This window comes from Grus americana, chromosome 32 (genome assembly GCF_028858705.1).
Source record: "Grus americana isolate bGruAme1 chromosome 32, bGruAme1.mat, whole genome shotgun sequence".
NCBI classification, from domain to species: Eukaryota; Metazoa; Chordata; class Aves; order Gruiformes; family Gruidae; genus Grus; species Grus americana.
The window spans coordinates 182303-204366 of NC_072883.1; the positions used below are offsets into that span (position 1 = coordinate 182303).

Sequence of the window (22064 nt, forward strand, 5' to 3'; positions counted from 1 at the left end):
GCCATCGGGGGTGTGGTCTAGCACGGTGGTGGGCGTGGCCTGCCGGGGAGGGGAGGAGTCAGGGGCGGGGTCTCGCCGTTGCCATGGCGTCGCTTCCGGTGCGGCGGAGCGGAAGTGGCGGGCGCTGCCGGGAGGCGCCGCTGGTACCGTGAGGGGGGGGGGGGGCCCGGGGCTGGATCCGGCCCCATGGGGGGGGGCGGGCGGCCTGGAGGGGGGGTGTCCCCCTGTCCCTTGTGGCTGGGGGGGGCCCTCCTGTCGCCTACAGCCGTGGAGGTGCCGGCCCTGTGCCCTGGGGGGGTGGAGGGGCCTTCGGTGGCCCCTGTGGGGGTGTCAGGAGGGGCTGGGGGGGCTTCTCTGAGCCCTGGGGGGGTGTCGGGAGCGCTGGGGGTGTCCCCTGATCCTCGTATGGGGGTCAGGAGGGCTGAAGGGGCTCCTCTGCACTGTGGGGGTGTCAGGAGGAGCTGGGGGGCTGCTGGGGGGGGGTCTGATCCCTATAGGGGTGTCAGGAGGGCTGAGGGGGCTCCCGTGTGCCCTGTAGAGGTGTCAGGATGGGCTGCTGTGGGGCTGGGCGGGCTCCCTGGTCCCCTGTGGGGGTCAGGAGGGGCTGGGGCTCCCTGTGCCCTATAGGGGGGCTTCCCTATGGGGCTGGGAGGAGTCGCCCCCCCATTCCCTGCAGGAATTCCTCTCTCTGGGGGTTTTAGGGGGGCTGCCCCATCCCTGGGGAGCTGTGGGAGGGGCTGTTCCTTCTATAAAAGGGTGAGGATTTGGGCATTTTAAGCTTTTCTTCCCCATTTTTAGAGCTCACTGGAGATACCCACCCCCATAAAAACCATGGCCGGGGGCCAGGGGATGCTGAGCCCCGAGATAACAGATGGACAGACGGACACAGCCACCGCCATGGCCTGACACTGCCGCCCCCCACCGCGAGGAAGCTCTGACGGGAGAGAAGCAGCGACCTCGTCCCCCGATTCCCGAGGGATTCCCAGGTGGCTCTGGAAAAGGAGGGGGAGGGGGGAACCCCAGCGACCCCCCTCCCCCTGGAGCGAGCTGCAACCAGGTAAACCCTGAGGATTTTCACCCGGAGAGCAAAGGCAGATGTTTTTCCTGGCCGCTCACCCTCTAATTCCCACTGGAAGGGGGTTAAAATCTCTCAAAAAAAGAAAAAAAGAGGGGGAAAAATTTGGATTTTTAGGAGGATCGAGGCACTGGGGTGATGCTCAGCATCAAATTCTGTAGGAGAAGGGGTTCATTTTCCCCAAGACGAGGGTTTATTTTCATGGAGCCACTTCATCTTGGCTTATTTTGGCCTCGTCCAGGATGAAACGAAGCAAAAAAAATGGAAAAATGAGGAGCAAAGTCGGGGTGGGGGGTTCCCTGAAAGCAGCACTTGCTTCCTCAGGCCGTTCTGGGTGTTTTGGCGTAGCCAAGGCCAGAGCCGCGTTCCCCCAGGGTGCAAAAATGAGCCTGGATTAATTAAAAAAAAAATATTTAATGAATAATTTAGGCGTGGTGGCACGAAACTGGTGGATGTTTGCCTGAATTCTGGTGGGTTTGGGGTCTCTGGGGAATGCTTTGGCGAGGAAAAAGAGCTTAAAATTTCCCAAAAAAACTTCAGGAATCTCCGGAATTGGGGTGTTTCACCTCCGAGGGGAAAAAAAAAATGGGGAGGACATTGCGCCCTTCCCTGGATTTGGGTTTTTTTTGGGCGCTGGAGGATTTAATTTGATGTAATTATCTGTTGCTCGGAGTCTCCCCCGGAGCAAAGCCGAGGGCAGGGAAAATCCCCAGCTCTGCTTACTCAGCGCCTCACCGCCGGCTTGCGCCTCGCCGCCGAGAAACACTGGGTAAAACTGGGGCTGAAACCCCCTCGGTTTGGGCTGAAACCCCCTCGGTTTGGGGCTAAACCCCCCCAATTCTGGGCCAGGACACTGGTGGTTTGGGCTGCCACGAGGCTGAGCCACTTTTGGCCCCGCAGGTACAGCTTAACCCCAGCGTCTCCCTCTGCAGGGACCCAGCTAGGAAGCACGAAATCCCTTAAATTGACTTTTTTCTCCTTTATTTTTTCCCCTTTTTCCTTCTCTCCAGCAGTTTTTCCAGGGCCAGACCAGCATTTTGGGGCCAGGAAGGGGGAATTCTTGGTTACTGGCTCTTTCACCCTTCCCCTTGGGGGGAAAACAGGGTGCTGCCGGGCTCACTCCCCTCCTACTGCTCTACACCCCTTCTTTTTTCTTTTAAATATCCGTTTTCCGGGTGTTTTTTTTCCTTTTAATTCCCTTTTTCCGCCCGCCAACGTGGCCCGTGGCAGCATTAACCCTTGAGCTGCTCCCTGCCGGAGTTAAGCAATCGCCTTTTTTTCCTCTCTTTCTTTATTTTCTCTGTGTGCTTGGGGTATTTTTTCCCCTCTTCCTTACTTTTTTTTCTTCTGTTTTCTTTTAATTCCCCTTTCCCCCCCTCCTCCCCTTTCCTGCCCTTGCTGACAACTTGTCTCTGCTGGCGGGAGTCGGGCCGGGCTCCGGGTGAGTAAAAACTCGCTAAACCCAGGAATTTGTGAGAATTTTAGTGTTCAAATTTGACATTTGATTTTATTTATCCCCATTTTTGGGACAGAAACTGCCCCCGCTCTCCCCACCACCCCCCTCCTCCCCCCCCAAGCAAATCCTCACCAGAGCCGGTCCCCGGGTTAACGTTTAACAGGAGTGGACTCTGCCCCCTCCTCCCCGCACCGAGATTTGGGCTTGAGGTTTATAATTTGCGCTTTTCTCCCCCCTTTTCTAATGTTTGTTTTATTTTTTAATATCTCGGCGGTGCCACGTTTCTGGTAGGAGGCTCCGGGGCCGCGCGGTTTCGCTTCCCCTCCCCGAGGAGGAAGGGGGGGGGTGGGGTGTGTTCCTCTGTTTTGGGGGGAGGGGCAGGGTTTCACCGAGTGTTTTGGGGTGACACAACCGTGGGGCGTCCCTGTCCCCCTCCAGACTGGTTTGGGGGTACAAGGGGGGGTCCCCTCTGTTTTTAACCCCCCCTCCTCCTGCGTTCCCCCCCCCCCCACACCAGGTCCATGGCGTGGGAGTGAGCGCTGAAGGATGCTGAAGAAGAGCAGCCTGGTGTTGTGGGGGGCGGCGCTCTTCATCGCCTGGAACGGCCTCCTCCTCCTCTTCCTCTGGAGCCGCCCGCCCTCCTCATCCTTCTCCGGCGAAGGCGACCGACTGACGGCGGAAGTGATTCGCTTGGCGCAAGATGCCGAAACCGAACTGGAACGGCAAAAAGAACTCCTGCGCCAAATTCACCGCTACAGCGGGTTGTGGGGGCGACACCGCGGGGTTGGAATCACCCCCAAACCCCCCCCGCCGCCCTCCCCGGCACCACCGCAACTCACCAATCCCGCCGGCACCGTTTTACCGGTGTTGGTGATGGCTTGCGACCGCAGCACCGTCCGGCGGTGTTTGGATAAACTCTTACGTTACCGACCTTCGGCTCAACGTTTCCCCGTCATCGTTAGCCAGGATTGCGGTCACGCCGAAACGGCTCGTGTCATCGCTTCTTACGGTGACGCCGTGGCTCACATCCGACAGCCGGATCTCAGCGATATCCCGGTGCCGGCAGAACACCGTAAATTCCAAGGTTATTATAAAATCGCTCGGCATTATCGTTGGGCGTTAGGACAAGTTTTTCGGACCTTCCGTTACCGCGCTGCCATCGTGGTAGAGGACGATTTAGAAGTTGCTCCGGATTTTTTCGAGTATTTCCAAGCGGCGTTCCCACTCCTCCTCGCCGATCGCAGCCTCTGGTGCGTCTCCGCTTGGAACGATAACGGGAAAGAGCAAATGGTGGACGTCGGACAAGCGGAATTACTTTACCGGACTGATTTTTTTCCCGGTCTCGGTTGGTTGCTTTTAGCCGAACTTTGGGATGAACTCGAACCCAAATGGCCGCGAGCTTTTTGGGACGATTGGATGCGCCAACCCGAACAACGCCGAGATCGTTCCTGCGTCCGCCCCGAAGTCTCCCGTACGATGACGTTCGGTCGTAAAGGAGTGAGCCACGGGCAATTTTTTGATCAATATTTAAAATTTATCAAACTTAACGACCGTTTCGTGCCTTTTACCCAACTGGATCTTTCTTACCTCAAAAAGGAAGAGTACGAACGTTCTTTTCTCCACAAGGTTTACGCCGCGCCGGAGGTGAGGGTGGAGGAGCTCCAAGGGAACCGACGACGGGAGCTCGGTGCCGTCCGCCTGCAGTACAGCGGCCGCGATTCCTTCAAAGCCTTCGCCAAAGCCCTGGGGCTGATGGACGACCTCAAATCCGGCGTCCCCCGCGCCGGTTATCGCGGTATCGTCAGCTTCGTTTATCGGGGACGTCGCGTTTATCTCGCCCCTCCTTCGGACTGGACGGGTTATGATCCCAGCTGGAGTTAGCGGGCGCCGTCGTTCCGCTCGTTGTATTTTTTTTTTGGGTGGGTTTGTTTTCCTCCTTTTACATTTTTTTTTTTTTTTGGGTGGGTTGGGGTTTTTTTTTTTTTTTGGTGTGTCTTTAGCGAGGAGGATTTGACACGCGCCAAAGCGCTGCTCGCCCGGTGCTGCAATGGGGGAAATTCTGTGCGATGGCGGCTCCAAGCGGAGAAATTATTTTCCAGAATAAAAGGCAAAAAAACCCCCAAAAACCCCAACACCAACCAAACCTAAAAAAAACCCCCAAAATTCAGATTTCTTTTGCTACCGCTCACCACAGCTACCGGCTCCATCCGGCCCTATATTGCTCTATAGGGCCTTGTCCCTATATTCAGCTCCGTGCTCTGGGCACTACGGGCCATAAACTGACCTATAGGGGTCTATACAGATCTATATGTGTCTATACAGACCTATATGTGTCTATACGGACCTCTGTGGATCTATACAGACCTACATGCCCTGGTTCCTCTATGGTCTCGGCCCTGTATTCCAGGCCCTACGTTGGGCTGTGGGGTTTAGGACCTGGATAAGGGTCTGTGCTCCAGTCCCTATACGTTGCTGTACGCTCTGGGCCCTATATGTTCTCTCTCTCTCTATATGCTATGCTATATGGGGCTATACGGTCTGGGCTATGTGGTCTTGTCCCTGTATTGGGCTATAGGGTCTGGGTGTTATATCCAGGCGCTATATCATGGTCCGTACGCTCCCCTCGCTGGAGTTGTGCCCTATATCACAGCCCGCTTGCTGGTCTATATGTTCTGCCCCGTATGTTCCAGGCTTGGAGCACCGGGAGGGTCGTAATTTCTGCTGCTAAAAAGCCTATTTTGTGTTAAAAAAAGCGCCCCTTTTTAGCTTAAATAAACCCTCAGATGCGGCTTTTTTGGGGAGTTGTGGGCAGTGAGGGGTTTGGGGGAGGGGAACATCCTGCTCAGGTTTGTTTTGGGGAGAAAAAAGCCTCTTTTCAGAGCGGGGGAAGTTATGAAATGGAAGAAACGAAATGATGAGATGAAATTATCCCAATAAATTGGGATAAGAAGAGGGGGATAAGGCCGGGAGGGGGAGACTGGGCAGACTGGCGACACTGGGAGGGATTTTTGCCCCCACCTCCCAAGCAGGATTTGGGGTAAATCCAGATGGTTTTAGGGATATTTTTGGAGCTGTTTCCTCCCCACCTCCACCACTGGTGCTAAGAACACAAAGTTGTCTTATTTTTCACTTAAAAAGGGAACAGTTTGCCCCTCAAAAAAGGGGGTTTATCACCATTTTTACCTCGAGGCAGCAGCGCAGAGCTGCTTATATTAACAATTCCTCCTCAATTTGTTTTTTTTTTTTTTTTTTTCCCCCCCTGCGGGCACCGTTTTGAGGCTGAAAATCCCCATTTCCCAGCACACTGGCTGCTCCCTCAGAGAAAATGCCCCAAAAGAAACAAACCTCCCCAAAATCAGAGAATTAAATGCCCTGACACCCCCCTCCCCAGTTTGCACTGGAGCTGGATTTTGGGGCAAAATATGCCCAAATTGGTGTCTTGTTGGTATAACAAGCCGGTGATTTAAAAAAGAACCTTTCGAGCCCCGTTTTTCTAAACACCCGTCGATTATTTACCCGAATAGTTGCAAACCCGTCCCCAAAATCCGCCTTTTCGCACTTAGAGCGGGCCCCACTGAGGAGCGGGGGGGGGGGAAGTTTAACGCCCCCGCCCCCCCCGCAGGGGAACCGCAGTCCTCACTCAGGTCCGTCCCTCCCCGGCCGCTGCCCTTCGCCCGGCTGTGCAGTCCTCACTCAGGTCCGCACTGAGGAGGGTTATGGAGCGCAGCGCGGGGAGGAAACAGCCAATGGGACGCTGCGGTGGAGTGGGAAAGCAGCCAATCAGAACGCGCCGGGTACTTCTAGAAGGCGGGGCGCGGGGGTTGGCGGGAGCAGTGCGGGCGGGATGGCGCGGGCGAAGCAAGCGGCGGCTGGTAAAAAACCTCCCCAAAATGCTCCTTCTCCAGCCTCAAACCCCCCCAAAACGCGCCCGCCTCCTCCCCGGGCTCCAACCCTGTGGCAAAAGCTCCGTCTCTCGAGGAAAAAACACCTTAAGCTGCTCCCAGTGGCCTCTTTTTGTGGGCTGGTGCGAGGTTTCTCCGTCACCTGGGAGGGTTTTGGGGTGCAGGCGGCTGCCGTGGCGGCTCTGCGGGAGGGCTGCGAGGCACATCTGCTGGCTCTGCTTGAGGAATGGGGGCTGTGCGCCCTCCACGCCAAGCGATCCGCTGTCCGAACGGCTGATGTGAGTCTTGTGAGGTGCCTTCGAGTAAAAAGACGCTGAGTTCCCGCCCCAGCAACTGAGAGCTGGCTCTGGGCCTGCTGAGCTACGCGGAAAGGCGGATTACTTTTTTTTTTGTTTATGCTTTTATTTTTTTGCATGGACTTTCAAGTTAAACTGTAAAAAGCTTTTCAGATGAAAAGCAGAAGAAATGGAGCATTGGAAGCTCGTTGGAGCAGGACTCTGAAGAAACGCTTTGATTTACACTCTCAACACGAAGCATCGCCAGACCTTGTGCTGTAACAAGCTCTTGTGTTCTGAGGGCGAAGTAAACCTTGCCATAAACCAAGCGGGGAAATGGCTAATTACGAACGTAGCCAGGTTGTAATTTGGGTTTAGTGGTGATCTGCGATGTCGTGGGTTTGTCAGGGGCCTTATTTAAAGTCGCTGCTGCCCAGTCAGGGCCCTGAAGATAAAAGCAGCCGCCCTCCCCGACGCCTTTCCTGGCGGTTTCTCCTCTTCCTCGGGCTGACGTTGAGAGTCTCTGCTGACACGGGGAGGCAAGTCTGGCGGCGGAGGTGGAGCAATTTGGCTGTAAGAGGCAGAGACCTGCCCGGTCCTGCCTGTGCTGCCTGATAACAGCACTTTATTACGTGGTTTAACCCTAATAACGGCCTCCTGCTGTCTCAAGATGCTGGTTTTGTTTATTTTTTTTTTTTTTCCATTTCTATTCGCTTGTAGGTGGTGAAATGGGGGATAAAATCCCATCTGTGGCCTCTGTCCCTGCTCACGTCCCAGCAGCGATTGCGAAGCCTCAGGGAGGCCCCAGCCAGAGCGATCCCGGGAGGTGCAACGAGTGGTTTTATCCCATTTCCCCTAATTTCTCTGCAAATCTTAAGCAGAGACTTCTCCCCTTGCAAAACCTTCCTATGAGGCATCTACCAGCAAAACCCCTTTTCTTCCTCAAATTGAGCTCCCTTATATTTTTTTTAGGGGGGTTCTCCCTGTTTTTCTGGGTCTTTTTTCCATTGACGAACAGTTGGGGAAACAAAAATCACTGTTCTTCTATGGAGGGTATTTTTCTCATACACAGTGTGATGGGGAGGAAAAACCCAACAAAAAGTATTAAATTGGCCAAAAAAAAAAAACCCCCAACCTCTTGAGTGTGGCTCTTCTCCCCAGTGTGCAAAATCCTGCTCTGGGCCCATGTGTGATTTCTTTCTCTTTGAAAAATAATAATAATAATTAAATGGGTGAATAAATGTGCATTCAGGGTGGGTTTTACTTTGAGAGGGGGGGTTTAGGGTGAGTGGTGGAAAACAAGATATTTCTGTGGGTTTTTTCCCTTTTCCAGGCTTATTTTTTACCAGAGAACTGCCCAGCAGAGCTGCAAAAGTGATATTTAAGGGGAATTTTGAGTCTGTGCAAACCTGGTGAGGAGCGGGGCGGTGAAATGTGATGAATTTTGCTACGGTGGGTGTTAAAAGGAAAAGCAAACGGGGCTGGGGGGGGTGTTGGGGCTGTTTATTGAGCGGGAGGTTTGTTGGGGTGGTGGAAAGGTTTGGGTTTGGGGGGTTCAGGGTCTGGTTTTTGGGGGTTCAGGGGCAGAGGGTGAGCAGAGCCGGCCCCTCGCCCAGCCAGAGCAGCGGCCGGAGTCGTTCGCCAGCAAAAACGGCCGGGGGAAAAGCGAAGATTTCGGTCTCGCTGTCGGCGTCGCGAAAAGCCACCCGCCCTCCGGCGTAATCCAAAGCCACCTCGATGCGTCGGGGCACGCGGCTGTGGGGCAGAGACGTGGGGCTGGGCCAGGTGAGAGCCCGTAACTTCCCCAACCACTGCCCCACGGCCCAAACCCCTCGTTCGGGGCTGAGACCGAAGCAACCCTTACGGGAGACGAATTCCCGAGCCACCCCCAGCGCCCAGTCGGGACCGGGACGAACCTCCACGGCCCAGCGGTGCCGGCCCCCCGCGAAGCCCTGCCGACCCAAAACGCAGCGGAGAGACTCGAAACGTTCGGTTCCCGAAGGAAGAGGAGCCGGGGGCGATTCCCGGCGTCCTGCGGTCCGACCGTCTGCTGACACCAAGATTTGGGGGTGAGCTGTGGCCGGGTCCAGCGTCACGGTTGCTGGAGGCGGGGGGGGGGGAGAGGGGTGTTAGCAGGGTTCAGTGCATCGAGCGTCGGTCCTGGGCGTCGCAAAAGAGCGTCAGCTCGAAATATTGCACCTCGGCATCTGCCCGGGGTGTTGCACCAGGGCGTCAGCTCCAGATTTTGTGGCTCAGCCCCAGCTGGAGATGCTGAATCTGAGCAGCAGCCCCAGGCGCTGAACCCAAACATCATCCCCGCGGCCCCACTCACCTCTCCGGTATCCCCCCGAGTCTTCCTCTAACGAGCACCCCAAGATGTCTGGAAAAAGAAGGTGACCCCGGAGATTTGTACCGGGGGATCCGGCCCTGGGGCTGCCCCGTGTCCCCCCCCCCCCCCCGTTCCCCATCGTGTGGGAAGGGCGAAACCGCCAGAGGTGGGAGACTCAAAGCCCCTCCCCCCCGCACCTAATTAGTGTCTTAATTTGGGTGCAAATTAACAGCCAGCAGCCCTCTGCAGCTTTCCACCCACTAAGGCTGCTCTAAAGGGGATAAATCCCTGAATTTTTTTTTTTTTTTTAATTAAATGGGCATTTGCAATGCTTGGACCTTCCAGCCAAACTTTGCCAACACTGGGAGTCTCTGGCCCCCCCCCCCCCCCCCCCCCCCCCCCCCCCCGCTCCAGGCTCCCGTTTCTGCTTATGAAATCCCCTTTTTTGCCAATTTTCCCCCTCCAAACACCTTTAAACTGCATCATTGTCTCTGCCAGCATGCTGGTTTTCAGGACAAACTCCTCAAACTCTGCTTCCAGCTCTGGCATCGGCGGCTGTGATGGCTGCGCCCTCCACTCTGTGCACCTCGGGGGGGGCAAATTGGGGTGTTTAATGCCAAGGAATCCCCAAATTTCCCTTCCCCGTGCTGGAATACCATGGGGAAAGCACCTCCCTCCAGGCTTTATTTCCCCAGGAAAGGCTGCAGCTCCTGCAAGACGTGATGGGAGATCCCCATCACCACCAAGCTTGGGATTAACCGTTGTCCCCCCCAGCTCAAAAGCAAAAACCCCGGGGGAAAAGGATGCAGGGTGAGGAGGAGACCCCCAAAACAGAGGATTTTGGCCCCAAAACGGTGTTCCTGGTGACGTTTTTGGCCCCGGTACCTGCTCAGGGTGATTTGGGCATCCTGGAGAGGAAGGGAGAGAGACGTTCAGGGCTGTTTGCCTGGGAATAAAAGCCAAAGAGGGGGAAAACAGAGGGATTGGGGGAAGGATTTGGCTCACCTGCAGCAGGTCACCGTCCGGTTGCCGGCACTTGGCCTGGAGCTCGCTGCGGCGTTGCCGGAGCCGGGCCAGTTCGGAGGCTTCCCCGCGTCGCTGCTCCTCCAGCCTGCGGCGTAGGCGACCCAGACGGGTCAAGAACCGCGATTCCTGCTCTCCCAACACCCGCCGAAGCCCTTCCAGCACCGCCAGCAGCTTCTGCTTCTCGGCATCGACTCGAGTCTGGGGGAGGAAGGGAGAGGAGGAGGAGGAGGATGCTGGAGGGGGGATGAAGCAGTGTGGCCCCCACAGTGCACCCCGATGGCAGGAGCGCCCACCAGCATCTCCCGTCTCGTCTCCTCCGCTGCCGCTGCCAGCCCAGCGAGTCGCTCGTCCTCCTCTTGCAGGACTTTTAGGGAAGCTTTGAACTGCTCCTGCAACCGGGAAAAGGGGGTTTGGCTCTTGGAGAGGGGGGGCCGACACCCCTAAAGCACCCAGGATACGGTCAGCGTGGGTGGCCCCATCCTCCTCCTCCTCTCCAGCCGCGCTGAAGCCGAGATGCGAATGTGTATCCACGTTATAATTGGGTTTATAGCTAGGCTTTATGTATACCTGCACACCGCCTGTCTAGATGTATAAATATATAGCGATATACGGCCACTACGGGGCTCCCAGCCAGGCTGGGACACCCCATCTCTCCAAGACCTCCCTAAAAACTCCTCACCAGCCCCTTAAACACCCCAGCCCCCCTTTCCCCCCCCCCCTCCTGGCACCCTCAGCCAGGTCTGTACCCCCTTTGGGGACCCCTGTTTCCCCTCCCCACCGGGAAGTGGAGCAGGAACCCTCCACAGTGCAGGTGCAGGAGGTTTTTAAATCACCGATATTTAGAGCTTTGGTCCCCAAACTGCCGCCCCCCACCCCGTTACATACTTAAGACTCAGCAAACTGCAGCGTTTCAGCTCAATTTTGATTTTTGGAAGGTCATACTGTTGTTCCTCCCCCCCGCCCCGCCCCGGGGAAAAGCTGTTTCCCGTCTAAAAATACGTATTTTGGGGCTGAGTTTTAAGGGCAAATTGGGCTTTTAGCGTCCCCTGGGGGTGTTTGAGCCGGGGTTCCGCTCACCCTGTACTCGCGAGCGGCCTCTTCGAGGGGCGCGGCGGGGTGGGCGTGATGCTCGGCGCAGGCGGTGCAGAGGAGGATCCCATCCCGGTGACAAAAAAGGGTGAGGGGTCGGCGGTGCCGCCGGCAAAGCTCCTCCGCCACCGGCATTGCCAGCTCCCGGACGGCCACCACCACGTTGGCCAGTTGCCGGTTGGGACGGAAGCCACCGCGGGGGAAAGGTAAACGGCATTGGGGGCAGGAACCGGCCCCGGCGGCATCCCCAGAACAACGGTCGAGGCAGCCACGGCAAAAATTGTGGCCGCAACTCAGGAGCATGACAGGGTCGTGGAAGAAATCCAGGCAGATGGCGCAGGTGGTTTCCTCCTGGAGATTTTCCACGGCGTTTCCCGCGGCCATGGCCGAAGCGACGGGGTTGTTGTTGTTTTTATGAGCGCTCAGAGAAACGCCCTCGCGAAGGGGCCGGGCGATGGTTTTCCTGGAAGCGGCGACGGGGCAGGAGGCCGGCGTTGGCATCCAGAACCTCGCGGGGAAGAGCAACACGGAGCTTATCTGACGTTCCCACCTCTCCAGCGACAAAACGACAGCAGGGAATGCAGGCAGCGATAGCCGGGGCTTTAGGAGAGGCAATTTATTTGCGAGGTGATTTTTTTTAACACTTTGGCCGCAGCCAGGGGAAGCAAACTGCGGCCGGAGGGTGGCTGTAGAAAGCAGGGATTAATGCAGGATTGCAAGGAGTGAGCGGAGTTCCTGCTACGTCCGGCGCAGCTCATGGGGATATTAGCTGTGTCACCAGCAATAAGCCCTGTGGGGGGGGTTAAAGGGAAATAAAACCCACTAATAAAGCTCAGCACCCAAATCAGACGTGAAAAATAAGAAGCCGAGGGGAAAAAATAAGAACTAGCAGGCGCAGGATCTGTGGCTGGAAATGGTGTGAGAGCAGCAGGAAGCCGAGGCTGCCAAGCTCCCATCCCAGGAGGGAATAATCTTAAAGCACCTGTGTAATAAAATTAATTCAGGGAACCAAAGCAAATAAGGGGCTTTGAGCTGGAAGTTTCACTTTTATAGAATCCAGCCCACATAATTTTTTTTTAAATAGACTAATCAGGAATTATTTAAGTTATGAGGCTGATAAACCGGTAAAATCAGTTGCGTATTCCCAAACAGAGCTGCACAACCACAAGTCGCTGAGCCTCAAATTCATCAGGTTTCGCTTTTCCCCATGAAAACCACAACCCTTTCTAAGAGGTGCTGCCAACCCCTCCCCCGGCTTGCAACGAAGGCAAAAATAGGCAAAAGCGACACGAAACCCCACCGGGCGTTTGTTACTCCCACAAAAACCCCAAATAAACCCAAATTCGCCCCGATGCGAGGCGGGGGCTGGGGAGGGGAAGCTCACCTTCGCCGCAGGAGAGAGGCTCGGAAAGATCTATTCTCATTGGTTAATCTCGGGGAGCCAATAGGAAGTCTCAGCGCTTGCAGTAGCCAATAGGAGGCGGCGTTTGTGATCCCCTTTCCCTCTACTCACAGCCGTGTGGGGGCCTCGAGGATGCGATGCAACGAGACCGAACCAAAATAAATCCGAAAGTTTCAATTCTGGTGGTGGCTCTCTGGGCAGAAAAAAAGTAAAGTAATAGTAAAAAACATTTTTCCTCTCTTTTTTTTAAGAATATATTTTTCATTAGGAAATTTGTGGGACAGGACTTTAATTAATAGCAGACAAACTTAGTGCTTAATTAACTTTTAGCTGTTTCAGGCAGTTATTGTCCTTTTCCAAGAGGGATCTCAGCCTGCGAGAGGCTTCAGCAGCAGCAGGAGAAGGCAGAACTGTGCTAGAGATAAATATTTTTCCAGAAGCTGTTAATTTTTTCTTTGTACTTTCGCCATCTGTATACAAGTTTATGGAAGGAAGCCACAGTTTATACAAAATTTAAGTTTTATTTTCTGTTATAAGCACCTCCCAGAGCTGCAGCACCTTGGTGTGAGTGTGTGTCGCACCTGCTTGACTTTCTGGGGCAATTTTTAACGTTTTAGGAGCTTTTTAAACACAGCTTCTATACGGCCTGTTAGCAGGGACACGAAGGGTCATGGCAGAGGGGTGACCCCGGCTCTGACGCTTCTTGTTTTGGGGGGGAGCCGCGTTTTGGGGGAGGGAAAATCCCATTTTGGCGCCGGCGGGAAGAAAGGGGGTGGGAGGGGTGGGCAGAGGCGCGCGGACGTTGACTCGGTTGCGTCCGCCAGGGAGGGGAGGGGGGATGAGTGCGGGAGACATTGACTCGGTTGCGTCCGGCGCGGGGGTATATAAGGGGCCGGCGGGCGGCGCTCTCCCTCAGTCAGGGGGTGACAGCCGAGGGAGGAGGAGCGGCGCGGAGCAGGTGGAGCAGCAGGAGCGACAGCGGCGCCTCGAAGCCCGCGGCCTGGCCATGCCGCGTGGGAAGGCCGTACAGGAGCCATCCTCTTCGAGAGCAGCGATAGCACGGGAGGAGAAGCGTGGGCGGCCGCCGCTGTCGGATCTTATTCTCTACGCTGTTTGTCTGTCGACGGCACGTAAAGGTGCTTCGTTAGCTCTCATTAAGAAGACGCTCGCCGCCGAGGGCTATGATGTGGTGCGGAATAGTGGTCGCCTGAAGGCGGCGCTCGGTGCTTTGCTTGATAAAGGGCTCCTGCGGCGGGTGACGGGCAGCGGCTTTGCCGGTTCGTTCCGTATTGGTCGTGTCGGTAAGCAGCGAATGGAGGGAGCCGGGCGGCGCGGGAGGGTGGCCGGTGAGGCCCGTCAGCGCCCCGCTGGGAAGACGAAGGCGCGGAGGCGCGCTGTTAAAGCTACAGCGCAGCGACTAAAGCCGGGAAGACGCCGGGGAAAGGCGGCGGTGGCAGCGGAGGAGACGGCCGGGGGCGCGGAGGAGGCCGGGGGTCCGGCGGCGGCGCTGGTGGCGGCGGTTGAGGGCGAGCCTTAGGAGCGCGGTGGATGGAGAAATAAACGTTGAACCCAAAGGCTCTTTTAAGAGCCACCACAGGGGGTTCAGCAGAAGAGCTGGTCGCGGGGCGTGGCGGCGGGAGAGCCTTCAGGCGGGGCCCGGAGCGGGACGAGCTTCTCTTCGCTACCCCCGGGAGCAGGACCGAGGGAAGGGGGAGGTGTGAGGAGGGGTTGCGCTGGATAGAAGGGAGAGTGTGAGGCGGTGGGAAGGAGTGTACTGGCGGGTGGCCGTCGCTTCATGTCACTGAAAGAGCTGCACCGAGGGACGGGTGAAGCGATAATAAAGGTGGTGCTGTGGGATCAGAGCTGCACCGAGGACCGGCTGTCGTCTCATTACACTGAAGTGCGGGCGCGTCGTGAAGAAGGGGCTGCGATGGAAGGATGGCTGTCGCCTCGTGTGACTAAAAGAGCTGCACCGAGGGATGGGCGAGGCGGCAATAACGGCGGGGGGGGAATAAAGGTTGCGCTGGGGGAATAGCTGCACCGAGGGCCGGCTGTTTGTCTTATTACACTGAAAGCTGCACCGAGGGACGGGCGCGTCGTGAATGAAAGGGGCTGTGAGAAGGGGTGGCTGTCGCCTCGTGTCGCTAAAAGAGCTGCACCGAGGGACGGGCGAGGCGGTAATAAAGGGAACAGCTGCACCGAGGGGTGATCGCTGCCCCGTGTCACTAAAAGAGCTGCACCGGGGGACAGGCGAGGCGGCAATAAAGGGGGAGAACAGAGCTGCACCGAGGGGGTGATCGCTGCCCCGTGTCACTAAAAGAGCTGCACCGAGGGACGGGTGAGGTGGTAATAAAGGTTGTGCTCTGGCATCAGAGCTGCACCGAGGGACGGCTGTCGTCTCATTACTCTAAAAACTGCACCGAGGGACGGGCGAGGCGGCAATAAAGGGTGTGAATAGAGCTGCACGGAGGGGGTGATCGCTGCCCCATGTCACTAAAAGAGCTGCACCGAGGGACGGGCGAGGCGGCAGTAAAAGGGAAAAACCTGCACGGAGGGACGGGGGAGGTGGTAATAAAGGGGAACAGAGCTGCACCGAGGGGTGATCGCTGCCCCGTGTCACTAAAAGAGCTGCACCGAGGGACGGGCGAAGCGGCAACAAAAGGGGGAACAGAGCTGCAGAGACAGGGTGGCTGCTGCCCTGTGTCACTGAAGGAGCTGCACCGAGGGATGGGCAAAGCGGTAATAAAGGTTGTGCTCCGGGATCGGAGCTGCACCGAGGGCCGGGCACATCGTGAATGAAAGGGGCTGCGATGAGGGGTGGCTGTCGCCTCGTGTCACCAAAAGAGCTGCACCGAGGGACGGGCGAGGCGGCAATAAAAGGGGGAACAGAGCTGCGCGGAGTGGTGGCTGCTGCCTGGAGTCACTGAAAAAGCTGCACTGAGGGTGGGCGAGGTAGTAATAAAGGGGGGGGAACAGAGCTGCACGGAGGGGGTGATCGCTGCCCCGTGTCACTAAAAGAGCTGCACCGGGGGACAGGCGAGGCAGCAATAAAAGGGGGAACAGAGCTGCACAGACAAGGTGGCCGCTGCCCCGTGTCACTGAAAGAGCTGCACCGAGGGACGGGCGCGGCAATAAAAGCAACACGGAGGGGTGGGAGACGTGGGGGGGGGGGGGGCAATAACGGAGCTGCACCAAGGGGTGGCTGTCGCCTCGCATCACTAAAAGAGCTGCACCGAGGGACGGGCGAGGCGCGGCCCGGATCGACGCCCTTGAGCCAAGAGCAGCGACTCCCCGCGGGGCCGGCGCTGGGACGACGCTTCCAGCGGCAAAGACGAGCCGGGCAGTTCCCAATCAGGTCCGTCAACCTCCGCAGGCGCCCGTGCGGCTCCGGCGGCGCAGTTTTCAACCAGGTCCGCCTTCACACCCCGGCATCCGTGTCCCACTGCCCCTTGCTCGGCTGCTGCCTCCTCCCCATCCCCGCAGAAGTAATAAATACCCTAAAATTTATCGAATGCACTGAAAAATCCTGGCGGTTTTTGTTTCAAACGTCGTTTTATTACCTTAATGACGAGTAGCACCGCTTCAGCACCACAAAGACCGGTCTCTAATTAAAGCTGCAGCGCAACTGCTGGAGGTGGACGGGGGCAGAGCACGGACAGGACCCGAGCTGGGAGCGCGGCTCAGGCCTGAGCTTGTGTCTCGGGGACACGGGTGGGAAGCGGCGTCTCGCAGAGTCCCGGCTATCGCGTCCGTGTCCTGCATCTCCCCGGGGCGGCCCCTCCCCCGTAGCCGCCGGCCGGCTCCTGGCCCCGCCGGTGCTCTCGGGCTCCGGCCGGCTCCTCCTCGCACCACCGGACGCTTCTTCTGTCCGCCAAGAGCTGCGGGAGGGGACCGGCGCCGGGCTCCGGGCTCGCTTTTGCTGCGGGGAAACTCGGGTGGGTCAGCGGGGGGAGGCCGGGGCCGTTTAGGGGGCAGGAGTAGAGGGACAGTAAAAAAGCCGCCTCACCTTTTCCTTCTGCGCTGGGTGAGTTCCCCGCTCCCGGCTTCGTTTCGGGTCTCCCCATGTCTGGAAGGAGGCGGGGAGCTGAGCGTGGTGCTGTGCTGCTGCCGTCCCTTGAACACGCCTTTTCCTTCCCTAAATCCCTCTGAATTCTCCCCCAAATCCCTGAATCCCTCCCCAAAATACCTCGGAATTGCTCCAGGGCCTCCCGCAGAGCGTCCCGTTGGCGGTGGCAGGAGCTCAGGCTCTTGTGCAGCTCGGCGGGGAGCCCCGAGGGGAGGTGGAGCCGCATTTCGCTCCAGCTGGGGAGAGAAACGGCGGAGGTCGGGTGTTTATAACACGGGGGGAAGCAGCCGACTGCCACGTACCTGCTCAGGACGCTGCCGATATCCTAAAAGGGGGACAAAAGGCAGAAAAAAGGGGGTTCAGGGCCCCGTGGGCAGCACTTTGCGGGGGGGAGGAGGTTTTTGGGGAAGGAGGGGGGGGTCTCACCTGCGCCTCCAGCTGCCCGATGAGCCCGTGGAGCCTCACGATCCCCTCGGCCACCCGCGAAGATTTTTCTACCTGGGCAGCTTCGAAGGCGGCGTCCAGCTCGGCCAGCCGGCCCAGCACCGCCCGCTCCTTCTCCGCCAGGAACCGCCGCAGCCGCTCGAATTCGGCCCCGATGCGGCGCCGCTCAGCTCCGCTCGTCTCCTGGAGAACGATAAAATCCCCTAAACATCCCCCCCCCCCCCCATTTCCCCATTTCTCTTCCCTCTTTATTGGGAAAATCAACCAGGGCCCTGCGAACAGGGCGGGGGAGGGTTAATTCCACCGTCACCGATGTCCTTTTAGATTTGAGCCGGGGGGGGGAAACGAGCGGCGCACGAAAATAAAGCGATTTAAACCCGGGATAATGAACAGGCTCTCGCCAAACCTGCCCGGGATCCGCGCCGGCTGCTCCGACCGGGTTCGGGGCTTTGCAGGGATGGGTCGTGGAGAGGATCCCGCGTGTTTCTGCCGGAGGGATTTGGGGGTGGTGGCGGGGAAATACCCACGGAGCCATTTGGGCTGCCGGGTCCTTTACCAGGTAATCCAGGCGCCGCTTCTCTTCGCTCGCTCTCCAGTCCAGAAACTCTGCCAACACCTTCCTTAGGGATCGCAGGTGGGACTGGATTTTCTCCTGAACGCACCCAAAAAAAAGAAAAAAAAATTAAGCAATCAGCCCAGCTTGTTTGTATAATCCCACCCTTAAAATCTTAAACTATTTGGAGGAGGAAAGCAAATACCCCCCCCCCCCCCCAAAATCCCCCCTCGCTGCCTTCCCTTGAAAGCAGGAATCGACTCGCTTTGATTTTCTCCCACAAACGAGACCAAGAAATTAAAATATTTTCACTTTGCACCATTTTTGGGGGGATGGGAAGAAGGATCTCACCTCACAGGTCTCGCTGTCTCCCCAAAAAAGCTCCGTGGCCGCAGCCCGCGGCGTCTCGCCCATCGCACCCGTTTGGCCCTGACGTGGTTTTACCTCTTCAACACCGGGAGATGACGGCAGAGACATCGTGGCTGGTCTCGGCATGGAGGTTTGGTGCCGTGGCCATGCTTCCCTCCTGGAGAGAAGAAATCGGTGCCGGAGGTTGGCGGCAGCGTGGGGAGAATCCACCTCCCCTTGAACCGCCCCTGGGTGTTACCTGCTCGGCTCCCAACACGACTTTCCTGAGTGGGAAAAGCAGGTTTCCTCGCCCACGGTTGGCTTTAAATACATTTTATCCCCCCCAAGTCATCTCATCTCCCATCCTCAGCTCTGCTGTGCTCAGCTCCGTCACGCCAAAGGGGCTGCAGCCACATTCGGGGGCTTAGGGGACCAATTTCTTCCTTCTGGTGCAGTGCAATAATGCACATTTTTTACATTGCTTTTTTTTTTTTAGCTCCCCTCCTTCCCCAAGGCCTACGTTGAGAAAGTAGATGGGCCTCAAATAGGAAAAAAAAAAAAATTAAAGTGCAAACGGAGGGTGCAGAAGGCGTCCGAGTGCGTCGCAGCCCCGTCTGCGGGTGGGAGATTGGAGGTCTCCTCCCTCCCTGGCCGATAAAAACTGGCAGAGGCAGAGACGGGACCGAGCTTTTGCTGAGCCTGTGCCAGACAGAGGGGGGAAAAAAACCCCAAGAGAGGAAAAAAAAAAAAGAAGCGGAGAAGCAGCTGGTGAGGGAAAAGCAGCTGGAGGAACCCCGAAACGGTGCTGGTGCCACCAAGGAAAACTCTGAAAGGTTCAAGAGAGGAGAAAAACCCAGGTCGTGGTTTTTATTCACTTCCTGTCTACCTCATACGATCTGGCTGGGAAAAATCGGGTGAGAAAACGCACAGCTTCTGCTTTTATCTTCATTTAATGGTGATTTTTTTTTTTTTTCCCCCTAACATTTTCTCACTTTTATTCATCCGCTGCTTTAAGCCCCCTCTCTGCAGTTTTGCTGGGGAAAGCAGATGGAAAAGCAGCAACCTGCTTCATTTTGAGCATTGCAGAGTGGTTTATTCAACCGTTTTGGGGGTTTATTACTAATTTCCAGTGTCTTTTACTACTTGTTTGTGCTCAAAACCCCACGTTGGGCTTTGGAGGACATATTCAAGGCCCTTCGATATCGGCCCTTATCTCCCCTGTGCACGTTTTCCCCGGGGGCCGGTGGCGAATTTCTCCACCTCTCGCAGGATTTTTCTGGATGTGAGAGAGTTGGGCTCGACTTATCTCGATTTTTAAGGATTTTTCTCACTCAAATAAACCTTGTCAGATTTGATTGTCCAAGAAAATGAATGGAGGAAACAGAGATGGATTTAAGATTGATTCATCCCTGAGCCGGCACAAGGAATGGGGATTTTGGGGTATAATTACATCTGAAAAGTTGATGGGTCCATCCCAACGTGTTCCTCATGTTTCCTTCATAGTCATCGGGGAATTAACAGATTAAATCCGTCTCTGTGGGTCTTCTCATAAATGAACCAAGCTCCTTTGCAACTACTGGAGAAAAAACCGGCATTTTCTTTCAAATATTTTAATTAAATAGGGTGGTTGAACCCTTTTTCTGACATAAAGAGGGATGAAAAGCTGAGATGTGCCCATTTGCAGGATAAAAATTTTATTTTATTCTTTCTTTTTCCTTTCTGTACCTCTAGCTGGGAGGGGGGGACGTCGTGGGCGCGATGGCTTTCTTCCTCAAACCGCGGCCACGCACGTGGGACCTTGCCCTGGATTACCACACGGCGAAACAGTTTGAAGGTAACCAAAGGCAACGGGAGCGGAGCACAGTACCGATTCCTGGTGATGTCTGGGCTCTGTCGAGCGAGGTGTCCGTCGGAGTTGGAGATCCTCCAGCTCCACCTTCGATCTCCCTGGCTCCTCCATCTCCAACCTGGCCTGGAGATCCTTCATCTCCAACCTCCTTCTCTTCACTCTTCCATCTCCATCCTCATCACTCCTCTCTCTTTCTCCGTGAAAAATGACCAGTGGAGGGGATTTTTGGGTTGTGCGTCCTCTACGTTTGAGTTTGGCTTCTCATTCCTTCTCTTTTTTCTCTCCAGTGGACGTGACCTTGGATCCAGCCACAGCAGGTCCTGAGGTGATCCTCTCTGAGGACCTCAAAGAAGCCACCTGGGGTAGACCTGGGCACCGGTGGCCTGAGGGTCCGGGCCAGTTCGACACGGATCCGTGCATGTTGGGCAGCGAGGGCTTCACCTCGGGTCGTCACTACTGGGAGGTGGAGGCCAACGGACGCTTCTGGGCCATTGGGGTGGCCCGCGAGTCAGTTCAGAGGAAGGGCCGGGTCCTCTTCAAGCCCAACGCTGATATCTGGGGTTTGCAGAAGTACGACGAGCTCTGCGTGGCCCTCACGGCTCCTTCCAACACCCCCGTCCCGCTCCTCAACGGGGAGATCGGGGTCTACCTGGACTACGAGGTGGGACAGGTCTCCTTCTATGCTGTCGGCAGCCGCCAACGCATCTTCACCTTCCCTGTGGTTTCCTTCAGTGGAGAGAGGGTCTTCCCCTACTTCTGCGTCCTCCTCTCCACCATCAAACTGTCCCCCAAGGGTTGATGTGCTGGTGGGGTCCCCCCAAAGCTGGTTGCTCTACGGTGGTTGGAAATGCTCCTTGACGCTCCTCAACTCTTATTCTCCAGGTCTTGGAGACATTTCCACCACAGTTCATGGTCCTACCTCCATCTTAGACATCTCCATTTTGGGTTAAATCCAGAGGGTTTCAGGTCTGAGCTCAACGTGGCTTGTCCCATCTGAAAACTCGTTGATGGGATCTGGGCCTCACCCAGCTGGTTTTGAGCTGAAAACGTGGGTTTTCGTCCCAAACTCACCCCCTCTGAAGGTTTCTTTTACTGACCTTGATGCCTGTCACTGGCCGGGCTTCCAACCCAAATTAAAAAAATCTTAATTTTTGCAGCCTTTGCATTAATACCAGTTGCTACCTCGGTTTAAAACTGATTTTGTCATCACAAGGATGTGCTCCTGCTCACCGCCCCCCCCGCCCCCATTTTCTTCTGCTGTTCCCCACACTCAGGATGTTTTTCTGAATAACTGGCGTGCGATTGATTACAAACGTGCTCAGAATATAATAAATACTTGGTCCCCTGGGACCCCCAAGAACACCCCCCCCCCCCCCCCCCCCCCCCCCCCCCGGCCCAGGGCTTTCCCACATGGCATCCCAAACCCAGCGCCTCCTATTTACATTAAATCCAAGCCACCAAAATATTTTTCTGACCCTGCCCCATGCCCTGCCTTCCCCCCGCCCCCGCCCCGGCTGCCGTTGTGTGGAGGTTGGAGAAAAAAACCCCCTCTGCCAAATAAAAAAGAACCTCCCCCCCCCCCCCCAAATTCAACGTCATTGAAGCAGCGGCCGAGGCAGGCGGTTATTTTATTCCCACCAGTATTTAAAAAGGGAATTATTCCCCTTTTTCTCGCTGTTCACCCTGGAAAAATGTGAAAATAAATAAATAAATAAAAATCTATGCTCTAATCGAAGGATTTTTTTTTTGTTTTCTGTATGTGTGTGGTGGTGGGATTAATAGTTATTTTTTGTAATTTATTCTCTTGTGCTTTTACTAATACATCATTTATCCTCACACTGTAGTTATAAACACTTTTTTCCTATTACTTGTCTTGCATGATATCGTCTTTCTGCCAAAAAAAGGTGGGTTTTTGCTATAAAAAGGGTATTTAGAGCAATAATGGAAATAACCACAGGGGGGACTATGGACCAAAAAGGTTCTAGATGCACATTCGCTTCCTTTAAAAATAAATTGCTTTACCTATTAAATATTAAAGGTTTAATATATTTATGGGCAGGGGGGTGTTTAGGTTTTTTTATTTTTAGTTTTTAATTTTTTTACCTTTTTAATTTTTTAGGTTGTTATTGTTTTAGTTCTTTAGTGGTTTTTTTTTTTTGTTGTTGTTCTTCAGCTTTTTAGATTTTTTAGGGTTTTAGTTCTTCAGTTCTTTTAGTTTTTTTTAGTTTTTCAGTGGGTTTTTTTAAAATT

The 22064-nt window shown here is 55.6% G+C and overlaps 5 protein-coding genes across 19 annotated transcripts; 3 read left to right on the plus strand and 2 right to left on the minus strand.

Moving 5' to 3' along the window:
• The first annotated feature begins 70 nt into the window (after window positions 1–70).
• Window positions 71–7835, plus strand: MGAT1 (alpha-1,3-mannosyl-glycoprotein 2-beta-N-acetylglucosaminyltransferase). 5 transcript variants are annotated; one of them, XM_054807532.1, is made up of 3 exons: window positions 71–143; window positions 799–1057; window positions 3049–7835. In XM_054807532.1, the coding sequence occupies exon 3, from the start codon at window positions 3078–3080 to the stop codon at window positions 4410–4412; it is 1335 nt and encodes a 444-aa protein (XP_054663507.1). In that variant the 5' UTR covers window positions 71–143; window positions 799–1057; window positions 3049–3077; the 3' UTR covers window positions 4413–7835. The 5 variants fall into 5 exon arrangements, with proteins under 5 accessions (XP_054663507.1, XP_054663508.1, XP_054663510.1 ...); XM_054807533.1 differs by lacking the exon at window positions 71–143 and having other exon boundaries at window positions 642–1057; window positions 3049–4450; window positions 7429–7835; XM_054807535.1 differs by lacking the exons at window positions 71–143; window positions 799–1057 and adding an exon at window positions 1082–1844.
• On the minus strand, window positions 7722–12716 carry LOC129198302 (E3 ubiquitin-protein ligase TRIM11-like). Of its 5 annotated transcripts, XM_054807482.1 has the most exons (7): window positions 11141–11923; window positions 10357–10452; window positions 10043–10261; window positions 9923–9945; window positions 9508–9623; window positions 9041–9088; window positions 7722–8809 (listed from the first exon to the last, which is right to left on the minus strand). In XM_054807482.1, exons 1-7 carry the CDS (start codon window positions 11651–11653, stop codon window positions 8286–8288), a joined length of 1539 nt encoding a protein of 512 aa, XP_054663457.1. In that variant the 5' UTR covers window positions 11654–11923; the 3' UTR covers window positions 7722–8285. The 5 variants fall into 5 exon arrangements, with proteins under 5 accessions (XP_054663457.1, XP_054663454.1, XP_054663455.1 ...); XM_054807479.1 differs by adding an exon at window positions 12537–12716 and having other exon boundaries at window positions 9508–10261; window positions 11141–11660; XM_054807480.1 differs by having other exon boundaries at window positions 7722–8463; window positions 8625–8809; window positions 9508–10261; window positions 11141–11927.
• Window positions 12717–13410: 694 nt separating this feature from the next.
• Window positions 13411–14736, plus strand: LOC129198373 (histone H1.11R-like). Its single transcript, XM_054807642.1, has one exon. It carries the CDS (start codon window positions 13561–13563, stop codon window positions 14089–14091), a length of 531 nt encoding a protein of 176 aa, XP_054663617.1. The 5' UTR covers window positions 13411–13560; the 3' UTR covers window positions 14092–14736.
• A 1351-nt stretch (window positions 14737–16087) lies between these two features.
• On the minus strand, window positions 16088–18522 carry LOC129198334 (E3 ubiquitin-protein ligase TRIM7-like). 5 transcript variants are annotated; one of them, XM_054807554.1, is made up of 8 exons: window positions 18225–18479; window positions 17969–18143; window positions 17621–17716; window positions 17047–17247; window positions 16923–16945; window positions 16741–16856; window positions 16561–16620; window positions 16088–16473 (listed from the first exon to the last, which is right to left on the minus strand). In XM_054807554.1, the coding sequence occupies exons 1-8, from the start codon at window positions 18296–18298 to the stop codon at window positions 16295–16297; spliced, it is 924 nt and encodes a 307-aa protein (XP_054663529.1). In that variant the 5' UTR covers window positions 18299–18479; the 3' UTR covers window positions 16088–16294. The 5 variants fall into 5 exon arrangements, with proteins under 5 accessions (XP_054663529.1, XP_054663528.1, XP_054663527.1 ...); XM_054807553.1 differs by having other exon boundaries at window positions 16741–16945; XM_054807552.1 differs by lacking the exon at window positions 18225–18479 and adding an exon at window positions 18486–18522 and having other exon boundaries at window positions 16088–16945.
• A 116-nt stretch (window positions 18523–18638) lies between these two features.
• Window positions 18639–21173, plus strand: LOC129198367 (butyrophilin subfamily 1 member A1-like). Of its 3 annotated transcripts, none has more exons than XM_054807632.1 (3): window positions 18656–18920; window positions 19697–19799; window positions 20102–21173. In XM_054807632.1, the coding sequence occupies exons 1-3, from the start codon at window positions 18918–18920 to the stop codon at window positions 20611–20613; spliced, it is 618 nt and encodes a 205-aa protein (XP_054663607.1). In that variant the 5' UTR covers window positions 18656–18917; the 3' UTR covers window positions 20614–21173. The 3 variants fall into 3 exon arrangements, with proteins under 3 accessions (XP_054663609.1, XP_054663607.1, XP_054663610.1); XM_054807635.1 differs by having other exon boundaries at window positions 18661–18879; XM_054807634.1 differs by having other exon boundaries at window positions 18639–18879; window positions 19697–21173.
• The last annotated feature ends 891 nt before the right edge of the window (window positions 21174–22064 follow it).

What these genes read in the sequence shown, in the direction of transcription:
- LOC129198334 (XM_054807549.1), bottom strand. Translation starts at nt 18,298, where the DNA reads ATGTATTTAAAGCCAACCGTGGGCGAGGAAACCTGCTTTTCCCACTCA. An exon ending in GAGACAGCGAGACCTGTGAG is followed by an intron (nt 17,717 to 17,968) that starts GTGAGATCCTTC and finishes GGGTGCGTTCAG; the next exon opens with GAGAAAATCCAGTCCCACCT. An exon ending in AGCGGCGCCTGGATTACCTG is followed by an intron (nt 17,248 to 17,620) that starts GTAAAGGACCCG and finishes ATCGTTCTCCAG; the next exon opens with GAGACGAGCGGAGCTGAGCG.
- MGAT1 (XM_054807532.1), top strand. Translation starts at nt 3,078, where the DNA reads ATGCTGAAGAAGAGCAGCCTGGTGTTGTGGGGGGCGGCGCTCTTCATC.
- LOC129198373 (XM_054807642.1), top strand. Translation starts at nt 13,561, where the DNA reads ATGCCGCGTGGGAAGGCCGTACAGGAGCCATCCTCTTCGAGAGCAGCG.
- LOC129198302 (XM_054807479.1), bottom strand. Translation starts at nt 11,653, where the DNA reads ATGCCAACGCCGGCCTCCTGCCCCGTCGCCGCTTCCAGGAAAACCATC. An exon ending in AGACGAGACGGGAGATGCTG is followed by an intron (nt 10,262 to 10,356) that starts GTGGGCGCTCCT and finishes TTCCTCCCCCAG; the next exon opens with ACTCGAGTCGATGCCGAGAA. An exon ending in CTCGGGGGGATACCGGAGAG is followed by an intron (nt 8,810 to 9,040) that starts GTGAGTGGGGCC and finishes CCCCGCCTCCAG; the next exon opens with CAACCGTGACGCTGGACCCG.
- LOC129198367 (XM_054807632.1), top strand. An exon ending in CACGGCGAAACAGTTTGAAG is followed by an intron (nt 19,800 to 20,101) that starts GTAACCAAAGGC and finishes TTTTCTCTCCAG; the next exon opens with TGGACGTGACCTTGGATCCA.